General features: G+C 41.5%; 1 protein-coding gene across 15 annotated transcripts in view; it reads right to left on the reverse strand.

Annotated features, from left to right (window-relative positions):
- Positions 1-24,196, reverse strand: part of LOC115149160 (AP2-associated protein kinase 1) — a 119,195-nt gene extending 94,999 nt beyond the window's left edge. For 3 of the 15 annotated variants that reach the window (XM_029691742.1, XM_029691741.1, XM_029691740.1), the window contains exons 1-7: positions 23,163-24,190; positions 8,267-8,385; positions 7,906-8,014; positions 5,501-5,643; positions 4,852-4,973; positions 3,006-3,087; positions 2,227-2,359 (exon numbers count right to left, since the gene is read on the reverse strand). In XM_029691742.1, coding sequence (XP_029547602.1) covers positions 2,227-2,359; positions 3,006-3,087; positions 4,852-4,973; positions 5,501-5,643; positions 7,906-8,014; positions 8,267-8,385; positions 23,163-23,322 — 868 coding nt within the window. In that variant the 5' untranslated portion in view covers positions 23,323-24,190. Of the gene's footprint in view, positions 1-2,226; positions 2,360-3,005; positions 3,088-4,851; positions 4,974-5,500; positions 5,644-7,905; positions 8,015-8,266; positions 8,386-23,162 lie in introns of all 15 variants that reach the window. The other 12 variants (XR_003866809.1, XM_029691737.1, XR_003866810.1 and 9 more) reach the window with 8 other exon arrangements.
- Between the last annotated feature and the right edge of the window lie 884 nt (positions 24,197-25,080).

The following is a 25,080-nucleotide window of genomic DNA, read 5'->3' on the forward strand; positions in this document are numbered from 1 at the left end:
ATGAGAAGGAGAGGTGGAGGAGGTGGAAATGTGAGAGAAAAAGTGAGACACCAATCAAACCACACCAGAAGAGACAAAAGCAACACACTGACTATCCCACAACGGGTAGATTAAGCATAGTTAGATGAAGAGGTAACATGTTGTACAGGACTGATACTATATACACTAAGTGAACAAAAGTATGTGGACACCTGCTCATCGAACATCTCATTCCAAAATCATGGGCATTAATATGGAGATGGTCCCCCTTTGGTGCTATAACAGCCTCCACTCTTCTGGGAAGGCTTTCCACTAGATGTTGGAACATTGCTGGGTCTACTTGCTTCCATTCAGCCACAAGATCATTAGTGAGGTCGTGCACTAATGTTGGGCGATTAGGCCTGACTCGCAGTCGGCGTTCCAATTCATCCCAAAGGTGTTCAATGGGATTGAGGTCAGGGCTCTGTGTAGGCCAGTCAAGTTCTTCCACACCAATCTCGACAAAACATTTCTGTATAGACCTTGCTTTGTGCACTGGGGCATTGTCATGCTGAAACAGGAAAGGGCCTTCCGCAAACTGTTGCCAACAAGTTGGAACTACACAATCGTCTAAAATAATCCAGAAATGTCTAGAAGGTCAAGACAGTCGTGAAGAGGGTAAGACGAAACCTATTCCCCCTCAGGAGACTGAAAAGATTTGGCATGGGTCCTCAGATCCTCAAAAGGTTCTACAGCTGCACCATCGAGAGCATCCTGACTGGTTGCATCACTCCCTGGTATGGCAACTGCTTGGCCTCCAATCTCAAGGCACTACAGAGGGTAGTGCGAACGGCCCAGAATATCACCGGGGCCAAGCTCCCTGCCACCCAGGACCTCTACACCAGGCGGTGTCAGAGGAAGGCCCTAAAAATTGTCAAAGACTCCATCCACCCTAGTCAGAGACTGTTCTCTCTGCTACTGCACAGCAAGCGGTACCGGAGCGCCAAGTCTAGGTCCAAGAGGCTTCTAAACAGCTTCTACTCCCAAGCCATGAGAATTCTTAACAAGACCGGTAAATAGTTAATTAAATGGCTACCCAGACTATTTGCATTTCCCCCCCCCCTTTTACACCGCTGCTACTCTCTGTTGTTATCATCTATGCATAGTCACTTTAATAACTCTACCTACATGTACATATTACCTCATTACTTTAATGACTCTACCGGTATCCCCCCACATCTCGCCATTGTTATTTTACTGCTGCTTTTTAATTACTTCTTACTTTTATTTCTTATTCTTATCTGTATTTTTTTAAACTGCATTGTTGGATAGGGCCTCGTAAGTAAGCATTTCACTGTAAGGTCTACACCTATTGTATTCGGCGAATGTGACTAATACAATTTGATTTGATTTTATGCTGTAGAGTTAAGATTTCCCTTCACTAGAACTAAGGGGCCTAGCCCGAACCATGAAAAACAGCCCCAGACCATTATTCCTCCTCCACCAAACTTTACAGTTGGCACTATGCATTGGGGCAGGTAGCGTTCTCCTGGCATCGCCAAACCCAGATTTGTCCGTTGGACTGCCAGTTGGTGGAGCTTAATTCATCACTCCAGAGAATGCGCATCCACTGCTCCAATGGCGGCGAGCTTTAAAACACTCCAGCCAACGCTTGGCATTGGGCATGGTGATCTTAGGCTTGTGTGCGGCTGCTTGGCCATGGAAACTCATTTCCTGAAGCCCCCGACGAACAGCTTTGTGCTGATGTTACATTCAGAGACAGTTTGGAACTCGGTAGTGAGTGTTGCAACGGAGGACAGACGATTTTTAAACACGACTCGCTTCAGCAGTCGGCAGTCCCATTCTGTGAGCTTGTGTTGCCTATCGCTTCAAGGCTGAGCCATTGTTGCTCTTAGATGTTTCTACTTCACAATAACACCGCTTACAGTTGACCGGGGCAGCTCTTACAGGGCAAACATTTCACTGATTTGTTGGAAAGGTGGCATCCTATGACGGTGCCACGTTGAAAGTCACTGAGCTCTTCAGTAAGGCCATTCTACTGCCAGTGTTTGTCTATGGAGATAGCATGGCTGTGTGCTCGATTTTATACCCCTGTCAGCCAATGGGTGTGGCTAAAACAGCCAAATCCACTAATTTGAAGGGGTGTCCACATACTTTTGTATATATAGTGTACTTCTAAAATAGTAATGGCACTATAGAATCTACACTAATTTTCATAGCAGATACAGTGAGTAGTGGAACACTGACGGATGAGGCAGTGCAGATCGTAGGAGTAGCGGGAATTGTCAGGAATGGTGAAACTGCCATCACAGATGGCCACCTGGCTCTCCCCAAAGGGTAGAGTGAAGTAGCACAGCTTATACAGCAAACAGCCCATCGCCTGGAGGGAGGGAGCACACACACACACACACACACACACACACACACACACACACACACACACACACACACACACACACACACACACACACACACACACACACACACACACACACACACACACACACACACACACACACACACACACGTCATTTAGCAGACCCTGTTATCCAGAGCAACTTACAGGAGCAATTAGGGTTAAGTGCCTTACTCAAAGGCACATCGACAGATTTTTCACCTAGTCAGCTCTGGGATTCGAACCAGCAACATTTTGGTTACTGGCCCAATGCTCTTAACCTCTAGGCTACCTGCCTCCACACACACACACAACACACACTAATTAAGTTACATAACATTTAGAACAAACATCCAAATGCCTTGAGAAACAACATGGGAAAAGGCTTCTCTACACAATTATGTCTTTTCAAATGTCCTACTGTACCAACTACCTGAGATTCCTCTTGCCACTGCCACTTGCCAAAGACTTGCTATAAGTTTTCATTTAGTTTATCTATATTTTATAAAATTTTCATGGGTATTCTGTGACAAATTGCTGAAAAGTTTATTGTATAAAAGCCCCATACAAATCAGAAGCTGGCACTGAAACCATGACTAAAGCCTAGATCTAAAATACAACGTCCACTCACCCATATGTCAGCTTTAGTAGTGATAATCTTGCTGTTGTAGAGGTTTACCATCTCAGGAGCACGATATGACAAAGTGGTGTACCTGAGAGAGAACAGCACAAGGTCACAAACAGGAAGATTAAGAACATCATAAGCTTTATCTAACTAACACTAAATTCGAAAAGGCTCGGCTCAGGTGGACTTTGAAAGGACTTTTCTATGGCTGTAAAAAAGTTTTTTTCAAAAGTAATGAAATGGCAGGAAATGGTACACATATTCAGTTGAAGTCAGAAGTTTACATACACTTAGGTTGGAGTCACTAAAACTCGTTTTTCACCACTTCACAAATTTCTTGTTAACAAACTATAGTTTTGGCAAGTCGGTTAAGACATCTACTTTGTGCATGACACAAGTAATTTTTCCTACAGTTACAGACAGATTTTTTCACTTATAATTCACTGTATCACAGTTGACTGTGCCTTTAAACAGCTTGGAAAATTCCAGAAAATTATGCCATGGCTTTAGAAACTTCTGATAGGTTAATTGACATCATTTGAGTCAATTGGAGGTGTACCTGTGGATGTATTTCAAGGCCTACCTTCAAACTCAGTGCCTCATTGCTAGACATCATGGGAAAATCAAAAGAAATCAGCCAAGACCTCAGAAAACATTTTTTAGACCTCCACAAGTGTGGTTCATCCTGGGGAGCAATTTCCAAACGCCTGAAGGTACCACGTTCATCTGTACAAACAATAGTACGCAAGTATAAATACCATGGGACCACGCAGCCGTCATACCGCTCAGAAAGGAGACACATTCTGTCTCCTAGAGATGAACGTACTTTGGTGCGAAAAGTGCAAATCAATCCAAGAACAACAGCAAAGGACCTTGTGAAGATGCTGGAGGAAACAGGTACAAAAGTATCTATATCCACAGTAAAACAAGTCCTATAACGACATAACCTGAAAGTTCGCTCAGCAAGGAAGAAGCCACTGCTCCAAAACCTCCACAAAAAAACAGACTACGGTGTGCAACTGTACTTTTTAGAGAAATGTCCTCTGGTCTGATGAAACAAAAATAGAGCTGTTTGGCCATAATGACCATCGTTATGTTTGGAGGAAAAAGGGGAGGCTTGCAAGCCGAAGAACACCATCCCAACCGTGAAGCACGGGGGTGGCAGCATCATGTTGTGGGGGTGCTTTGCTGCAGGAGGGACTGGTGCACTTCACAAAATAGATGGCATCATGAGGTAGTGAAATTATGTGGATATATTGAAGCAATATCTCAAGACATCAGTCAGGAAGTTAAAGCTTAGTCGCAAATGGGTCTTCCAAATGGACAATGACCCCAAGCATACTTCCAAAGTTGTGGCAAAATGACTTAAGGACAACAAAGTCAAGGTATTGGAGTGGCCTTCACAAAGCCCTGACCTCAATCCTATAGAAAATTTGTGGGCAGAACTGAAAAAGCATGTGCGAGGAAGGAGGCCTACAACCCTGACTCAGTTACACCAGCTCTGTCAGGAGGAATGGGCCAAAATTCACCCAACTTATTGTGGGAAGCTTGTGGAAAGCTACCCGAAACGTTTGACCCAAATTAAACAATTTAAAGGCAATTCTACCAAATACTAATTGAGTGTATGTAAACTTCTGACCCACTGGGAATGTGATGAAAGAAATAAAAGCTGAAATAAATCATTCTCTCCACTATTATTCTGACATTTCACATTCTTAAAATAAAGTGGTGATCCTAACTGACCCAAGACAGGGCAATTTTTACTAGGATTAAATTTCAGGAAATGTGAAAAACTGAGTTTAAATGTATTTGGCTAAGTTGTATGTAAACTTCTGACTGTAGGTTCACAAACTTTTTTATTTCCTCATCGACTACCGGCACTCCTTCGGTCTGTGGGTTCTGGAACTTATTGGTGGCGCTTCCGAAGTCACACAGCACGTAGTGACCCTTATCATGTAATAGGATGTTTTCAACCTGCAGAAACACAAAGGAGAAGAAGAGTCAAACAGAGCCAGAGAACTACAGAATGAGTCACGTAATGGCTGCTATTTAAAAAATCTATAACGTGAATTGGATAAAAAAAGGTGTCTGCTGAATGGCATATATAAATATCGGTAACAGCTTGCCTATATAACAGCAAGACTAAGCCAAGAAGAAGATGAGGAGAGAGGGAGCAACAGCAGAGAAGGGAGGTGGGAGAAAACACAGGAGAGGGGTCCTACAGATGTAGGATCTTAATTTGAGCCAGTTTGCTACAGCAGGAAAATAATCCTGCAGCAACAGTGAATTTTCATGTGAATTATAATTAATGGAATTTTGGGGGGGGTTGATACATTTTTCGTAATGGAAAATCATGTCTGAAATGTCAAAGTGGAAATTACAAACTTCAGAAGCTTTTTTAAACCTCAAATACACTATAAGTTTTAAATTTCCCGCAATGCAGGAAAGTTCCCCTGCAACCGGGGGATCAATTTAAGATCCTACATCTGTTCTCCCCATACCTTAAGGTCCCTGTGGATGATGGGTGTCTTGCCCTGGTGCAGTCGAGACACGGCGTCACACGTATCACAGAAGATCTGCAGTACCTCTGCCTCGGTGAAGCCTGTCTGCAGACGTTGGTTCATCAGGTTCACCACCTGGCCTCCTACAAAGATACACCACACAATTTCATAACTGAACACACACTGGGAATGGAGTTTACAGCCACACTCTGTCAAACCTATCTTGCACTCAGACACTCAGTCTCTTGATAATCTAAAATGACCACTTCACAAAATGACCACTTCACACTTGGGCCTTTACTCAGAGGTTGCACATGGTGTTATATAGCTGTGATGTGGAAGCTCACTAGGCTTGGGCAATATACCGTATACCAGGGTGTTTCAAAATACCGACAATATGATTTTCAATATCGCAGTGGGCTGCTGGGGTGCGTGCTGCGCCACTGCTTATAACTAACTATAAGTTAAGTAGAACTATAAAAAATCTAAGATGTGTCAAATAAATTACATCCAGCTCAGCTATGCATTTGGTTTGCTAACTTGCTAGCTAAGTGGCTAAAAGTGTAACGCTCATTACTTCAAAGATAAATGTGAATCTGAACCATCACCACTGATGTGACAAAACCGCAACTCTTTAGAGAAGAGCACTTTTTGCCAGTCCTGTCTGGTGCAGCGACGGTGGGTTTGTGCCCATAGGCGACGTTGTTGCCGGTGATGTCTGGTGAGGACCTGCCTTACAACAGGCCTACAAGCCATCAGTCCAGCCTCTCTCAGCCCATTACGGACAGTCTGAGCACTGATGGAGGGATTGTGCGTTCCTGGTGTAACTCGGGCAGCTGTTGTTGCCATCGTGTACCTGTCCCGCAGGTGTGATGTTCGGATGTACCGATCCTGTGCATGTATTGTTACACTGCGAGGACAATTAGCTGTCTGTCCTGTCTCCCTGTAGTGCTGTCTTAGGCGTCTCACAGTACGGACATTGCAATCTATTGCCCTGGCCACATCTGTAGTCCTCATGCCTCCTTGCAGCATGCCTAAGGCACGTTCATGCAGATGAACAGGGACCCTGGGAATCTTTCTTTTGGTCTTTTTCAGAGTCAGTAGAAAGGCCTCTTTAGTGTCCTAAGTTTTCATAACTGTGACCTTAATTACCTACCGTCTGTAAGCTGTTAGTTTCTTAATGACCGTTCCACAGGTGCATGTTCATTAATTGTTTATTGAACAAGCATGGGAAACAGTGTTTAAACCCTTTACAATGAAGATCTGTGAAGGTATTTGGATTTTTACGAATTATCTTTGAAAAACAGGGTCCTGAAAAAGGGGCGTTTTGTTTTTTGCTGAGTTAAAATATATATATTTATTTGTTTTTTGTTGAAATAGCGCCCCTTGTGTGCACAATTGGTAAAATCGTACACCCCGGTATGGTACAGAAACGGTATGACGGTATAAAAATCGGGATAAAGCTCACTGAAGGAAATGCAGTCTGAGAAGTAGGATCTACTGTACAGTATATCAAACATTGTATTATCAACATATTGATAGATTTATAAAACCGTCTCTACAGTATGTATGGTCTTCAAGGTTGAGCCACAGAGATAAAATTAAATCAAAAATTGTCCAATACACAAAACTTAAAGAGCCAATTCATAACCTCACAACTTTTTAATCATTTCAGACATGTGTTGTCTTTCAATGAACACTTAAGTGTCCTCTTCATTGTGACAGTTCTCCCATAGAGCGGAAAAGGTTAGGCTGCTCTATCATTCCATTATTAAGAGCAAATTATTCTGCGAACGAAAGGAAGAATGAAATATATGACCCCAGATTGGCCGTGCTTGACTAGCTGTTAGCGTGATAAGTAAAGTTAGCCTTGGAGTGAAAGAGTGCTAGAAAGCCCAATGTCACAATGGATAATAACACTCACAAAAGAGTGGCAACATTCACAGTTCAAAGGAAACACATATTTTTCTTAAAGAGGGTAGGTTTTTAGAACTGTAAGTTTGAACATGCATTCACATCCTGGGAAAAAAAACCTGGTGCAGCACAGAAGTCAAATGAGTTGCAAAGATACAAAGACAGAAGTAAAAAAAATGGTTTGATCTGAACTGTCCTGAAAAAACAGGGCTTTGATTTAAAACAAGTATTTCCTAGAGATACACTTAAACAATCACATTATCTACACCTTCACATTTTTTTGTGGAAAAACTGAACGGTTAAACACAACATTTAAAGAAAGTCACCACACTAGCGGTAGACCTATACGGAGGACAGAATATAGACAGACAGCGCCCTCATGTGGACTACAAGTGGAGTGACAGTGGCCCGCCTTTATTTCTATCTTTCATAGTCACTTTTGAGGACTGAACTACACTTGATTGAACACAGATCCTTCAGTAAGCACTCACCTTTACAGTAGTCCATGAGGATGAGCACTTCCCACACATCTCCTCCTCCACAAGTAGTGATACTAGAGTCCAGATAGCCAACGATGTTCTTATGGCCGACCAGGTCCTTCTGCGAGAGCACAAGGACAACCACATTACATTAAAAAGACAGAGTGAACATTATCATGCCACTCAAATTCAAACTTTGTCTCCTGAGGAAAATATGGTTGCAAATCATCGTTGCTGATACATAAGGTGCTGCAGAGTTTGTAGAGCTGCCTGTATGCGTGTCATGCATGTGTTTTCATGTGAGCAAAGGAGAGAACTAGACATAATAGCTCCCTTTTCAAGCATGCCGTGGTGTAATCCCACAGCAACTCACCATAATCTGGATCTCTCGCTTGCACACCTGCAGGTCGTGCTCATTGTTGACATACATCCTCTTGAGGGCACAGCGGAGCCCCTGGCTGGTTCGTACCAGGAACACAATGGCAAACCCCCCTGTGATATAGAGTGAATGAGACCAAATTAAATGTTCAGTGTTTGGAGGCAAGCAAACATTGGAAGTCTGAAGTAATAGAGAAAACTGAATATAACAGATATTCTACGTCATGAACAAATCACTTTCAAGTGTATTCAGGTATCAAGACCTGCTTGCATTTTGTATTTATGTGGATGTGTGTATTTACTGTAATTTATGTAATTCAGGGCTCATCTGTAAAAGAGACCTTGGTCTCAGTATGACTCCCTGATAAAATATAGGTTCAATAAAATGTAAAAAAAGAGGTTAGGAATGTTGGCGAAATCTGTGCTAAAAAAATTGATATTAGAAAGGCTAATTTTTCCTGTAGAAAAATTATGTTAGACATGTACATTGTATGTTTAGACATGTTTCATTGTAAGAGGCTAGTGTTGAACAATTGAGGCTAGTTATTTACCTTTACTTAACTAGGGAAGCCAGTTAAGAACAAATTCTTATTTACAATGACGGCCTAGGAACAGTGGGTTAACTGCCTTGTTCAGGGGAAGAATGACAGATATGTACCTTGTCAGCTCAGGGATTCAATCTTGCAACCTTTCGGTTACTGGCCCAACGCTCTAACCACTAGGCTACCTGCCGACCAAATTATAGTAGTGGGATAAAAGGCTTTACTGATGATTCCTCATGAAACTAGAACAAAAAGACACCATGATGATGTTTTTGGGCTTGGAAACCCGATGATCTTTAAAAGGAGGCAAATCATTTGTAGGATTTTTTGGGGGCATTAAGCATGTTTAAATCCAACCTTTTTATGTGAGTAAAGTACATCAGATACAAAATGTCATGACAGGCCTGATGGAAACAGAACATTTTTCAGTAAACTTTCAAAATGTAGACAGAACAAAATATGCTAGACAAGTTGGGATCTTTTTGTGTCAGTAAAATTAATTATGCGATAATTGTCGGTGAAAGCACTAATGTGCAAATATTGATATAATAACCATCATATCAAAGTAAACATGGAGTCATGCGATGACAGGAAAGGATGCAGTTTATTAAGCTATAGATGACAAATTATGATGAGGTTCACAGGGTGGTGAAAGTGCAAGGTGATAAGCTTAATGCTCCTTTCCAATAAATATTGAGGTGTCTTATTCTGGTGACATGAAAACCGATGCTTGGCTGGCATATGACAAATAAAACTAATCTCGCTCCTTTGTCTATAAAATACTAATCTCATCATGTAAATCAGGATGGGCAAAATGTGGCCCCCATTTTATAGGCGTGCGGACCAATATGACCAAAATAAGACCGTATTCAGACCGCTTGAATTTTTCCACATTTTGTTACGTTACAGCCTTATTATAAAATAGATTAAATTGTTTTTTCCCCCTAGTCAATCTACACACAATACCCAAAAATGACAAAGCAAAACAGGTTTAGAAATTTTATCAAATCTATTAAAAATAAATAATCACATTTACATAAGTATTAAGACCCTTTACTCAGTACTTTGTTGAAGCAGCTTTGGCAGCGATTACATCCTCGGGTATGACGCTACAAGATTGGAACACCTGTGTTTGGGGAGTTTCTCCCATTCTTCTCTGCAGATCCTCTCAAGCTCTGTCACATTGGATGGGGAGCATCGCTGCACAGCCATTTTCAGGTCTCTCCAGAGATGTTCGATTGGGTTCTGGCTAGGCCACTCAAGGACATTCAGAGACTTGTCCCAAAACCACTCCTTGGCTGTGTGCTTAGGGCCGTTGTCCTGTTGGAAGGTGAACCTTCGCCCCAGTCTGAGGTCCTGAGTGCTCTGGAGCAGGTTTTCATCAAGGATCTCTCTGTACTTTGCTCCATTCATCTTTCCCTCAATCCTGACTAGTCTCCCAGTACCTGCCGCTGAAAAACATCCCCAGAGCATGATGTTGGCACCACCATGCTTCACCGTAGGGATGGTGCCAGGTTTCCTCCAGACGTGACGCTTGACAATCAGGCCAAAGAGTTCAGTCTTGGTTTCATAAGACCAGAGAATCGTATTTCTCATGGTCTGGAAGTCCTTTAGGTGCCTTTTGGAAAACTTAAAGCGGGCTGTCATGTGCATTGTACTAAGGAGTGGCTTCCGTCTGGCCACTCTACCATAAAGGCCTGATTGGTGGAGTGCTGCAGAAATGGTTGTCCTTCTGGAAGGTTCTCCCATCTCCACGAAGGAACTCCAGAGCTCTGCCGGAGTGACCATCGGGTTCTTGGTCACCTCCCTGACTAAAGACCTTCTACTCTGATTGCTCAGTTTGGCCGGGAAGCCAGCTCTAGGAAGAGTCTTTGTGGTTCTAAACTTCTTCCATTTAAGAATGATGGAGGCCACTGTGTTCTTGGGGACCTTCAACGCTGCATAATTCTTTTGGTACCCTTTCCCAGACCTGTGCCTCGACACAATCCTGTCTCTGAGCTCTATAGATAATTCCTTCGACCTCATGGCTTGGTTGTGTGTGCCTTTCCAAATCATGCACAATCAATGTAATTTACCACAGGTGGACTCCAATCAAGTTGTAAAAACATCTCAAGGATGATCAATGGAAACAGGATGCACCTGAGCTCAATTTCAATTATTACAGCAAAGGGTCTGAATCAGTAGCGTAGCTTAATCATGACAGGCCCAGGTGCCCAAATAAATTACAGGCCCCTATCACCACCCATATTTCCCTTAAAATGTTTATCATTTTGTTGGTAAGGCTGTGTGTTAATATTACTAAGCATTGTAACAGCAGAGCAGAACCTAATCTGAGGGCACATTTAAAGCTGTTACCAGAGAAGCCGCAATATAGCCAATATATTCAGCACCATGGACGGCGGTCAGAAATTAACCAGTGTAAGTCGATCAGCACCACGGAAAGCACAAAGCGGTCAAAAAACACCCTATTTTATCTGCAAATAATAGGCAATAGCCTATATTATAAAACCTAAATATTTAGCTCAATCTCTTGACAGAAACACCAAAACACAGCTAATGACCCAGTACATGCTCGCTGAAGTTACGCACGGCGGCAAAACTGACATGTCGGTATTTCAAATGATCTGCCTCCCGCAGAGGCCTATAGCAAAAACACCAGCAAATCAATCAAGTGGAGCATTCAAACAGATTGCTTAAATGGCAGCATGCCTTTTAACAGTATATGATACGTATGTGCTTACTATTATTCTGATAGCCTAGATAAACCTATAGGCTATGATGACAATGAAATGGCTCAGCGGCCGTGCACCAGGACATGGTTTCCAAAGACAGATCGAGCATAGTCGTAGATTGACAAGCAATGTCAATTAATCTCAATAAAGCTTGATTTATATAGGCTGTCTGGGTAGCCTGCCCTGTAAAAATATAAGCTTACTCACTCATTTGATTGGCATTCGACGGGCCTTGCGCTCTGCAAATTCGTTGACTATGGCATTCAAATCCATGGTCCTGGCTCTGGTGTTTTCAATGGACAGAATGGCCAACCCCCTCAGTCTCCCCTGTCCCATGCTGCTCCTCAGGTATGATTGAATTATTTTCAGTTTGGAAAAGGAGCGATCGGCACTGGCTACAGTTACAGGCAGAGTCATAAAAAGGAGCATCGCTGTAACTACTTCCCCAAATGTAGCAATGACTTGAATTGTAATCCACAATGAGCATCTTGGCCAGGTCTCTCACTGTAGTGTGCTTTGTTATTTCCTTCTTAAAACAGGCCCTGAAAGAGAGTAATTGGCCAGGGAAGCTTGCTGATTTATCTTTGCTGTAATGTTCAGTCAGCCGGCTGGCTGTCTCGTAGAGCGCATCATCTGCGTTGGCCAGGGTAGTGGGATGGATGGAGTCAAACAGACTCGATGTTTCCCGCAGACTTTTAAATCTGTTTGACAGCTGGTGAATAACGATGTCAAGGTTTGCATTAAAGACATTGACTCTAAAACTACTCTCCCATCAGACAGTCGCTTGTCCTTGCATAGCTCATCAAAATGACGCCTCGCCTTCCTTCTTCGAGTGTCTTCAAATGCGTTCTGAGCTCCCCATTTGTGGCAAGGGTCCTCGCAGTGACTTTGGCCTTCTCAAAAAGTCCGGACAGGACCTCTATCATGTCCTTGAGTAGGCTGACTGCCCTGTGCAGGTCTGCGTCTTTGGAATGTAGCATTTTGTAGACAACGTTCACATTTTCTAAAACTTTAGTCTGCAGAACGACAAAAAAAAATCACATTTTCAGTGCTGCTGCATCATCCCTCTCGTCCTTCTTGTCACTTAAAAGCGCAATCTTAGTGAGGGCCTTCATTACGTCCACATATCTGTATCTCATGGCGGCAAGGGACTCGTATCTAGATGACCAGCGGGTGGGACACAGTCATTTTAGAGTTACATTTTATTTTTCTGATGCAAAATCAAGTATACCACTCAACATTGACCCCCTCCTTATTCTACGCCCGAAGGTGTATAACAGTTTAACAGTATCATAAAACTGTTTAATCTCTGGCACATTTTTGACAGAGTCGTTGAGAGCCAGGTTAAGATGGTGCGCTGCGCAATGCACATAAACAGCAAGCGGCTCTTTTTCGGATATTCTCGCCGGCACACCCGAATAAACCCCACTCATGTTAGCAGCTCCATCATACACCTGCCCACGACATTTTGAAATATCCAGCCCATTATCCTCTATGCTGCCCAGGATTTTATGTTGAAGCTCCAGAAATCCCCAAAACGACTCTGTGATGGTCAGATCTGTGGCGACATTATTTGCATCCCTCATCACTCTCACATAGCGATAAACTTGGTTTAACTGGTCTATTTTGGACACATGTGGTGTCCATAATAATATTTAAAAAATGGGGCTTCCTGCATCTCTCCCTGAATGTCACACTTCACTCGCTCGGCTAAGACATAAATCACCTCATTTTGGATTTGAAGACTGAGATAGTTAACGGATCCTGCAGGGCGTTCTAAAAGTTATTTCAGAACTGGGTCGTAAAATGACAGCAGTTCAATTATACTGATAAAATTCCCACTGTTGGCCTGCCCCAGCTTTCGATGGTGCCCTCTGAACGACAAATTACATGATGCAAGTGTGAGAGTTACATTAACTACGAGCTCCAACACCTGTCACCAGAAATGTGCTGCGTTACGCACGCCTCTCTCCATTTCTGCATCAATAGTGCCATTGAGCTTCATTACTCATATACCAAACAGGCACCCATGTGAATCTGGGATGTCTCATGACATGCTATTTTGGATGTAAGATGGCGCCAATCTCTCACCCCATTCACCCACGCATCAGAGAAGAAAAGGCCACTCCGATCAGGCAGCAAGGCTAACAATACGCGCAATCTAGCTTGACCGAATAACATAGCATTGTACATGGTAATTTGATTCCAGCCTTGGTTGTAGTGGGGTAATACGACTCGGAAAAATACCGCCTTTCGTCAGCTCTTGGGAATGGGCCAGTAGGCTTACACGAGCCTAATGCAATAACGTGCCGTTTAACTTTTGCATCCACATTTGTTGCATAATGCCCCATCAGTTGGATAGGTAAAAAGGCTGTCTGTCCCACTTCCACCTGTTTCCTCAGCCGCCACGATTCTAGCCTCGCCCTGCTCCTCTTCCTCCCCGCCTGGCCCGGGAATAGCTTGTCCGGCCTGGCTTGTGCTCAGGGTCGTATCCACCGATACCTGACAACCTGTATCCTCCTCTGTCAAAGTTGCTTCTTCTGGCACAATGGAACAGCTTGGCCTTGGCTCACTTGACCAGCTAAAAGCTGCTGCTGGCAATGATAAACCTACATCCTCTTCTGGTCCCGCTACATTGCTTGTGCTAGCAATGGCTGCACTTGAACTGCATTTTGATACCTCCTTTGCTTTCTCATTTTTGGCCTTCCACTTTTGTGTTGATACATTACTGATTTTCACCCTGGTGCGACTGCATTGGCTGCCCTGGCTGAAGCTACACCACTTGTCTGAATACTTATGTAAATAAGGTATGTCATGATATGACTATCATTAATGTGATGACTGTTATACATCGTATAATTACCTACTATGTTTTGTTGTTATTAGATTAAATTAATCACGTAACAATTAACTCATTAGGAACACGCACCACGGGAAAAGTTGTTTAACGAGTTACCGTCTCCTGAATGAACTCAACAATATATAGATATCATTTTTTTTTTAAACAAATTTTAAAAAAAATATATTTTACCAGACAAGTCAGTTAAGAACAAATTCTTATTTACAATGACGGCCTACCAAGAGGCAAAAGCTCTCCTGCGGGGACGGGGGCCTGGAATTAAAAATAAATAAAAAATACAATATAAATCAAAAGTCACTAATTAATAATTTCCTCATATGAGTCTCATTTCGAACATCGCAGACTTCGTGAATATGCAGAAACCCGAGTATTACTGATCATTCTATACCACACAAATTGATTTGATTATTTATTTATTAAGAAATGAAATGATAACATAGGATATACACACGGTATAGGTTATCGATTAGAAACTTAATGCGATGACAACAGGTCCCTAGTGGACTAACACAATATGACACTTGTTACACAAGATGGAGAGTTAGAGAGAGAAAGCGAGAAAGAGAAGCAACACTTGGATACATTTGCAAACTACACTTAGAGTAGCCCTAATACCTTTAGCTTTTTTGGGTAAGAAGTAATGCATGTATTTACGTGCATTATTTACATGCATTGAGAAGGGTTTGATTGGGCCTTCTTATTTCGGATGGCCTTCTTCTCTGATTGTCCACAAGAGGTCACAATGTCCTTCTTCTCAGTTGTCTGTTTACTTACACTCGTTCTGGAAGAGTGGTCGCCTGAGGACGACTAATCACCCGTGTTGATGATCCCAGAGTGGTGATGAAAGGAGTGTAGGCAACGATGATTTGAAGAGAATAACCGGATGGTCCTACTTAAATTCACCTTCTTAGATACAGTACTTAGAACAGCTACTCAACCATAGCATTGGAGAGGTTCTTTTGTCTTCTTCAAACTCGTGTTGCGTTCCGGGGTTGTGACGATCGTAGACCTCGCTGCAGCTGTGGTCTGTTTTAGTCTGATATGTTAATTTTTAACACAACCCTTTATACCCTCGGGTAAAAAGGGGAGTTTACGTCATGCTGACACGCTCTCTGGGCTCCCTGGGGATGGCTAGTTACGAGGTAAGGTATGATAATTTACTATGATCTTGTTAGAGAACTAAAATCACAATCTTATCGTCACAAACACATTCTCGTTATCCTTGATATTTTCTACACAACGTAAAGGATGTAAACCAGATATACACAGTGTAAAAACTCTTCAAGTAATGTAATTGTAATGTTTCGTTATAATGTCTTTATGACAATTTTAATGACATCACAAAATAGACAATTTTCCATATTCCACCTATTATCATTCCCAACATTCGGATGTTGAAATATATTGTCCCAGTGTTAATTGTTTGATGTTGAAGTTTTGGGAGGCAAACTCTTCTGTAACAAAGAAACATTTCATTTACCCAAACTAGAAACCAAAAGGAATCGCCTGCTGCCTACAATTTACAATTGACGTGAGCTATCATAACCCCCCCGCGGGTGAGGGGGCTCTATTGAAAGCTCATCCACTGTAACATGATCCTTGGATCCTCACAGGAGAGTAATGACAGGTATTTCTGTTCTTTATTATTAATACATTTTCCAAATTTCTATAAATCTGTTTTCAGTTTGTCATTATGGGCTATTGTGTGTAGATTGATGAGGAAAATGATAATTTAATCAATTCAAGAATAAGGCTGTAACGTAACAAAATGTGGAAAAAGGCAAGGGGTCTGAATACTAGTATATACAGTGGCTTGCGAAAGTATTCACTCCCTTGGCATTTTTCCTATTTTGTTACAACCTGGAATTAAAATGGATATTTTAGGGGGGGGGGGGGGGGTTGTATCATTTGATTTACACAACGTGCTTACCAATTTGAAGATGCAATATATTTTTAATTGTGAAACAAACAAATAAGACAAAAAACTGAAAACTTCAGCATGCATAACTATTTGTACGTGCATAACGCCCCAAAAGGCAATACTTTTTGCAGCAATTACAGCTGCAAGTCTCTTGGGGTATGTCTCTATAAGCTTGGCACATGTAGCCACTGTGATTTTTGCCCATTCCTCAAGGCAAAACTGCTCCAGCTCCTTCAAGTTGGATGGGTTCCGCTGGTGTTCAGCAATCTTTAAGTCATACCACAGATTCTCAATTGGATTGAGGTCTGGGCTTTGACTAGGCCATTCCAAGATATTTAAATGTTTCCCCTTAAACTACTCAAGTGTTGCTTTAGCAGTATGCTTAGGGTCAATGTCCTGCTGGAAGGTGAACCTCCATCCCAGTCTCAAATCTCTGGAAGACTGAAACAGGTTTCCCTCAAGAATTTCCCTGTATTTAGTCTCGTCTGACCAGAGTACCTTCTTCCATATGTTTGGGGAGTCTCCCACATGCCTTTTGGCGAACACCAAATGTGTTTACTTCTTTTTTTCTTTAAGCAATGGCTTTTTTCTGGCCACTCTTCCGTAAAGCCCAGCTCTGTGGAGTGTTTGGCTTAAAGTGATCCTATGGACAGATACTCCAATCTCCGCTGTGGAGCTTTGCAGCCCCTTCAGGGTTATCTTTGGTCTCTTTGTTGCCTCTGATTAATTCCCTCCTTGCCTGGTCCGTGAGTTTTGGGGGGCGGCACTCTCTTGGCAGGTTTGTTGTGGTGCCATATTCTTTCAATTTTTTAGAATGGATTTAATGGTGCTCCGTGGGATGTTCAAAGTTCTGGATCTTTTTTTATAATCCAACCCTGATCTGTACTTCACAACTTTGTCCCTGACCTGTTTGGAGAGCTTCTTGGTCTTCAAGGTGCCGCTTTCCTTGGTGGTGCCCCTTGTTTAGCGGTGTTCCAGAGTCTGGGGCCTTTTGGAACAGGTGTATATATACTAAGATCCTGTGGAAGAGTGGTGACACTTAGATTGCACACAGGTGGACTTCATTTAACTAATTATGTGACTTCTGAAGGTAATTGTTTGCACCAGATCTTATTTAGGGGCTTCATAGCAAAGGGATTGAATACATACGCCCGCCCCACTTTTCCGTATTTTTTATTTTGGGAAAAAAGTAATTTTTTAATTTCACTTCACCAATTTGGACTATTTTGTGTATGTCCATTACATGAAATCCAAAAAAAATCCATTGAAATGGACTCAGTCGGGATCTCAACTTACCGTTGAGAGTTAGAATAACCGAATACACAATTTTGAAATTTGGTTGTGAATTAGCAGTCACTCAATTAGCCCACGTCAGTTAAATGTTTTTAGAATGGTAAGTTAGTCTAACGGCCAGCTATCTAAACTAGTAAGCATGGTCGAACTACTGACCGGGGTAGGGCCTATTTGATCATTAATTATCATATTAAAAACTTCAAACATTTGCCTCCACCCTATGGCAAAATGTGTAGAATTGCAGGAAATTATCTTTAAAACAGCACATTTCTCTTTCCGGACAATGGCAAAATGAGAAGAATTGCATGAAATTAGTTAGAAAATAGCTACAGTTTCTCTATGCCCAATGGCAAAATGCGCAGAAAAAGTAAAATGTTTTGCTCGCAAGCTGAGGTGTATGGATGTGGGTATGTAGACCCAGGAGCCACTGCAGCCCCTCATGATGAGTTCTGTTGCACATCCCTGATGTAGGCTATATGTGCACTCTAGCCAACAGCGCACAAATAGCGTAGTGGGCACCAGAGTGGGTACACTCGCTATATAACACAACATGTATTTGTGAGAAAACCATCAGTCGATTTGAAAATGTGATGGAAACCCATTTAACTTGTATTTTTTATTTGGTACATGGGAATTTAACGGCAATAAGTATTTTTTGTGCACTACACAGAATGTACAAAACATTAAGGACACCTGCTCTTTCCAGGTGAATGAGTGTCAAGCTATGATCCCTTATTGATGTCACTTGTTAAATCCACTTCAAATCAGTGTAGATGAAGGGGAGGAGACAGGTTAAAAAATGATTTTTAAGTCTTGAGAAAACTCAGACATGGATTGTCAGAGGGTGAATGAGCAAGACAAAAGATTTAAGTGCCTTTGAACGGGATATTGTAGTATGTGCCCGGTGCACCGGTTTGTGTCGAGAAGTGCAACGCTGCTGGGTTTTTCACGCTCAACAGTTTCCCGTGTGTATCAATAATGGTCCACCACCCAAAGGACATCCAGTAAGCTTCATAAAGCTATGGCGAGCATTGGAGTCAACATGGGCCAGCATCCCTGTGGAACGCTTCGACACCTTGTAGAGTCCATGCCCCAAAGAAATGAGGGCAAAAGGGAGGGAAAAAAGGGGGGCGGGGTGCAACTCAATATTAGGAAGGTGTCCTTAATGTTTTGTACACTTAGTGTACGTCACCACGCACGTCTGGTGGGAAAATGTGCATTGTTTTATGTGGATTTTTGAATATTTGCATGAAAATCTGGAAACTTAGTATTGTGATGTCGCCAGATTGACTTTAGATGTCGTAGCCTATAACGTTAGCTAGCTAGCTAAGATTAAAGGGACAGCACCAAATTTTAGAATGCTAACGTTAGCATTGGTATCTATTTTTGACTAACTGCTAGCTAATGGCTACACTGCCATTGCTCTAAACATTGCCATCACTCCAAAGTAAATTTGATGACATCATAATGATGGCAAAGTTGTTTCCTACTAATTATTTGCCAACTCCTATATCATCGTATTTACAGACCAATATAGTTTAATTTTGACAAAACAGTTATTAGCCCCTATTCAGAATGACTGAGCAGCAATATGGCGAAGGCATTTTGAGAACTTTCATAACAATGGCATGACGCAACCGAGTGACGGAAGTGCAATCAATGAATAGTAGGCTAGAGTCAGTACTGTAACATGTTATAAAATGTGCATCCACTGTCCCACAGCCCAGACAGTCAATTTATAAACTTAATCTCCCCTAGAAAAAAGCATCTAGACAATATTTCCTCATGCTACTAGGCTACCATTTGGTTTGCAGCAGTTTGGGTTTGTCTAAACCTTGCCTTTTGCTTCAATAATCCATAGAATTAGTTTTTAAGCTCTCAAAATGTTTTAGTTTGAACATTCTGATTTTTTCTTTTGTGGCGATGATTTCAGTTTAGAATGTTGTAGCTTGCATTCCGCCATTGAAATTAATGGGGATAGAAGAGTGGAAGATTGAATAAATACTCTTATAATGGTGACTTTTACTGCTGCGCTTTAATTATTTTTTAATTAACATGTATTTTTCTTGATACTGTATTGTTGGTTAAGGGCTTGTAAGTAAGCATTTCACTGTAAAAGTCTACACCTATTGTATTCGGCGCATGTAACAAATAACATTTGATTTGATTCCCGTCTCATTATGAAACTACAGTTGAAGTCAGAAGTTTACATACACTTAGGTTGGAGTCATTAAAACAAGTTTTTCAACCACTCCACAAATTTCTTGTTAATTAACAAACTATAGTGTTGGCAAGTCGGTTAAGGCATCTACTTTGTGCATGACACAAGTCATTTTCCAACAATTGTTTACAGACAGATTATTTCACTTATAATTCACTGTATCACAATTCCAGTGGGTCAGAAGTTTACATACACTAAATTGACTGTGCCTTTAAACAGCTTGGAAAATTCCAGAAAATTATGTCATGGCTTTAGAAGCTTCTGATAGGCTAATTTGCATCATTTGAGTCAACTGGAGGTGTACCTGTGGATGGTGTACCAATCGGAGGTTTACCTGCGTTCTGTCTCCTAGAGATGAACGTACTTTGGTGCGAGAAGTTAAAATCAATCCCAGAACAGCAGCAAAATACCTTGTGAAGATGCTGGAGGAAACATGTACAAAAAAATCTATATCCACAGTAAAACGAGTCCTATATCGACATAACCTGAAAGGCCGCTCAAAACTGCCATAAAAAAGACAGACTACGGTTTGCAACTGCACATGGGGACAAAGATCCAACTTTTTTGAGAAATATCCTCTGGTCTGATGAAACAAAAATAGGACTGTTTGGCCATAATGACCATCGTTATGTTTGGAGGAAAAAGGGGGAGGCTTGCTAGCCGAAGAACAAAATCCCAACCGTGAAGCACGGGGGTGGCAGCATCATGTTGTGGGGGTGCTTTGCTGCAGAAGGGACTGGTGCACTTCACAAAATAGATGGCATCATTAGGGGGGAAAATGACGTGAAGATATTGAAGCAACATCTCAAGACATCAGTCAGGAAGTTAAAGCTTGGTCACAAATGGGTCTTCCAAATGGACAATGACCCCAAGCATACTTCCAAAGTTGTGGCAAAATGGCTAAGGACAACAAAGTCAAGGTATTGGAGTGGCCATCACAAAGCCCTGACCTCAATCCCATAAAAAATTTGTGAGCAGAACTGAAAAAGAGTGTGCGAGCAAGGAGGCCTACAAACCTGACTCAGTTACACCAGCTCTGTCAGGATGAATGGGCCAAAATTCCCCCAACTTATTGTGGGAAGCTTGTGGAACGCTACCCGAAACGTTTGACCCAAGTTAAACAATTTAAAGGCAATGCTACCAAATACTGATTGAGTGTACGTAAACTTCTGACCCACTGGTAATGTGATAAAAGCAATAAAAGCTGAAATAAATTATTCGCTCTACTATTATTCTGACATTTCACATTCTTAAAATAAAGTGGTGATACTAACTGACAGGGAATCTTTTCTCTGATTAAATGTCAGGAATTGTGAAATACTGAGTTTAAATGTATTTGGCTAAGGTGTATGTAAACTTCCGACTTCAACTGTATATGACTAGAAGACAAGACAAGATATTGAAGTAAAGAAATCAAATAGGCCTAACCATTCCATACACCCCAATCCATAAGAGCATTATTTGTCATCTTTTGCCAACTGTCTTTGTGGCATCATGTTTAATTAGTAATTTTCAGTGCAACTGTAGGCTGTAAGCTTACAGTATATCTAGCCTAACTATCTTAGCATGGGATTTACAGTAACTCAATGTTGATAGCCTACATGTTATACCATAATGGTGTTGAATGTCAATGTGTTGAAACTGCAGTGTACTGTATTGCAGTGGGAGTTGCTGAGCTAAAACCGGGGCAGGGATAGGCTAGACTGTCTCCATTCAGCATGTTTCAGACTCTGTTTACACTGCAAAGCGGCACTCTAAAAGGATGGACAGAATAGGCAGAAATCATGAGATGCAATTTGCCTTACTTGTCAACAAAAGCGTTGGATGTGAGAAAGTGATAGAAACATTGTCATCGTGAACTGAGGTTGTTAGAGCAAAGTTGCAGTCTTTAAGAAGGTTGTGCAAAGTAAATTAATTTTACAAGATGTCAGGGCTACATTATTACCCTATCAGTGAACACAATCCACACAAATTACTCCACAGTGCAGGATAATGCAGACACCGCAATTTCCAAGCATGCAGCATTCTACTCTCTCACACGCTCACGTTAACATACACACATACTCACCTGGGGATATAGAGTGGCAGGTGTATTACCTTTCACTCAGGAGTATGATACAAAATGGTAATGTTATGTGATAACTGGGGTCGGGCATTTATATGTATGTATATGATTGTGTTTATTTAGGCTAGGTTATGCATTTGCCATTTTCAAAGACTAAGCCCATTTCTTTTTCTATTCTTTAATTAATTAATTTAAAGGATTGACTGAGTTTACATGGAATTGAATCCAAGCCAGATGCTTAATGAGAAAAATATACTGTTTTGAGAGGTGATTTTACACCACTGCACAATTAGTACAGGGAGTCAGGGATTAATGTCACATCACTTCCTCACATCAAGGCATTATGGTCCTGTGTGGCTCAGTTGGTATAGCATGTCGCTTGCGGAGGACAAGTAAGAAAATGTAGGCACTCACTACTGTAAGTCGCTCTGGATGAGAATGTCTACTAAATTACTAAAATGTAAATGTACAATTATGTTCAGATTCTTTGGACTTCACTACCAAGTACCTGAGTGATATTCAAACGATCAGCAACTTGATCTGCATGGTATTGGGTTGTCAAAAGTACAAAAATACCAGGTTTAATGTGCCCAATGGACTTTTGTTTAAGAGTAAAAATTCTTTGACACCCCAAACATCTCTCTCAGTGCTCTTCTGTACCTGAAAAGTAGCTATCATTCCTAGTGAGCCTCTTCTCGTGTCCATGGTCACTAATTTTAATAATTCATAGAACACCGAAAACAGACTGTTCCTGAGTCCATTTAAGTGCCTAATATGTAAGGGGATTTCCTGCCAACAAATTTGCCAAATGAAGCTGCTGCTCCAACAATGACAGAGCTGTCAGTCATTTGACTGATATGACATAAGACACATCTTGCAGCAGCCACACACTTGATCCTCAAAACTGATGCCATGAAAGCCACACTACAAACAACATGGTCATTGGGCTGGGTGTGTCAGATGTAGGAGTGTCAGGAATGGGAGTACATCATGTGGAAAGTTGACACAACAGTATGTCTTTACCAATGGCATACTGTAGCCATATCACACTAAAACCTAGACCTGCCTCTGGCTTGAGCATAAATTAATTCCATCATTCCATATTTCATGCAGCAGCTACCTGATTGGTAATGACTGATTGATGTTGACCATTGTTGCAGTTTGCTGTCTGACTGAAATGTCACATGACATGTTCTCAGTCAACATGAACATCAAAACATTGTTTCCAAAAGACACGCATCAATTCCTACATCTCACCTTCGGCCACTGTTTCTTCAATAGTGACTTGGTGCCGCCCAATAGTACATGAACGTCCAATTAAATTGCCACCTGCATGGCTGGATCCACTGCTACCCCCTCCAGACCCAGGTCCAGAACTGACCAACTCCCGACGAGATGAATCAAAAAACTTCCTCATTATAGTTATGTCAGATCTCGATGATCAGGATAAATTATCCTCACTTCAATACAGACTGCTCAAATGTCCTTGTTTACAGTTGTGCCAGTTTCACAAATCGTATATTTCTGGACAAGGCCGAAGGTTTGTCTGACACAGCCAGTCTTGTTTGCAGATGCCAAAACAGCTGTGATTTCTTCACCAGCACTGGCAGCAGTTAGCTACCTCATCATTGACTAAGTAGCTAGCAATCTCGGAATGACCCGTCTACTATTTGCTTGACAGACTAGATATAGAGACAAGATAGCAGACTAAAATAAATCCGCTAAACCTTGTGCAGTATTATATTTGCTGTCGTCTTGGAGGACATTTCTCCATCAATACAGCTGTTCAGGGGGCTGTGGGTCCCTCCAACTCCGCGGCTAGTTTATGACATTTCATGTAGCTAAGGTTATCCAGGTTATCCTCCAAAAATGATGTCCGTTGCAATATATCCCCGGTGCAACGTGCAAATGTTACACGATCCTTCCATATTCAATGTCTTTCGGCAAATATGATAATTTCCAAGCCTACTACAACACATCATCTAGCTAGCTACAATTAGCTAACGGCTAGCAGGCTGCACACGAACCGCAAGCTAGCTATTTCGCAACAGGAAATGGATATCAAACTGACAGGAAATGGTCATTCCGATACTTTCGATCTCAGTTTGTTTTGATAGCTCCGTTATAAAATATAGATACATAATAGCCAGCTCGTTAGTAGTTCATGTTATGTACGCAAGCTAGGCTAATACAAGCTTCGGCTACTACATCAACATAGCAGCAGCTGCCTGCTAAGGCTTTACAGCAGTGGAGTCATGATATCTGTATTTCTACGATTGTGGGGGCACCAGTGGGGAGCATCAATAGCTAGGTTTCCATCCAATTTGCGACAGATTTTAATGCAAATATTCTCATTCTCAAATGCATAAAAAAAAAATCACATTTTCCCATCGAGATATGTTTCTATCAAACTGACTTTTTACAGATGAATGGCAGTGCTGGATGACTTAGTGCACATACAACTTTTACCGTTACATTCCCATGTAGGCTACCGAATGAAAAATACAGGTTAAATGGGTTTCCATCGCATGTTCAACTCTACTGATGGTTTTGTCATAAAACTGTTTTATAGAAAATGCCCAATCTTTCTTGGCACATGCGCTCTAGCCAACAGCTCGCAGATAAAGTGCGTAGGCTACCCCATTATGAATTTATAATGGTTAAGAGCGATATTATTTATATTTTTCAAACAGCAGCCAAGCTTCATCATGTCACTAGAATAAGACCCTCGATATTTATTGGGAAAAAATCGTCAAGCTCATCACCTTGCACATTCACCACCCTGTTTTTGATTGGATTCATTAGGATCTCCATTAGACGACAGCTAGGCTTACTGGGGTCCGACATATAACAAAAAAGACATTACAATTTACATTTAAAAACATTAACATGTAGCGTGTGTGAATCTATCAGTTACACGTACAGTGCCTTCGGAAAGTATTCAGACCCCTGGACCTTTTCCACATGTTGTTACGTTACAGCCTTATTCTAAAATTGATTAAATAAATAAAAATCCTTAGCAATCTAAACATTATTATTATGACAAAAGGAAAACAGGTTTTTAGAAATGTTTGCAAATGTATTAAAAATTAAAAACAGAAATACCTTATTTACATAAGTATTCAGACCCTTTGCTATGAAACACGAAATTGAGCTCAGGTGCATCCTGTTTCCA

The sequence above is a fragment of the Salmo trutta genome, chromosome 15, assembly GCF_901001165.1.
Source record: "Salmo trutta chromosome 15, fSalTru1.1, whole genome shotgun sequence".
Lineage (NCBI taxonomy): Eukaryota > Metazoa > Chordata > Actinopteri > Salmoniformes > Salmonidae > Salmo > Salmo trutta.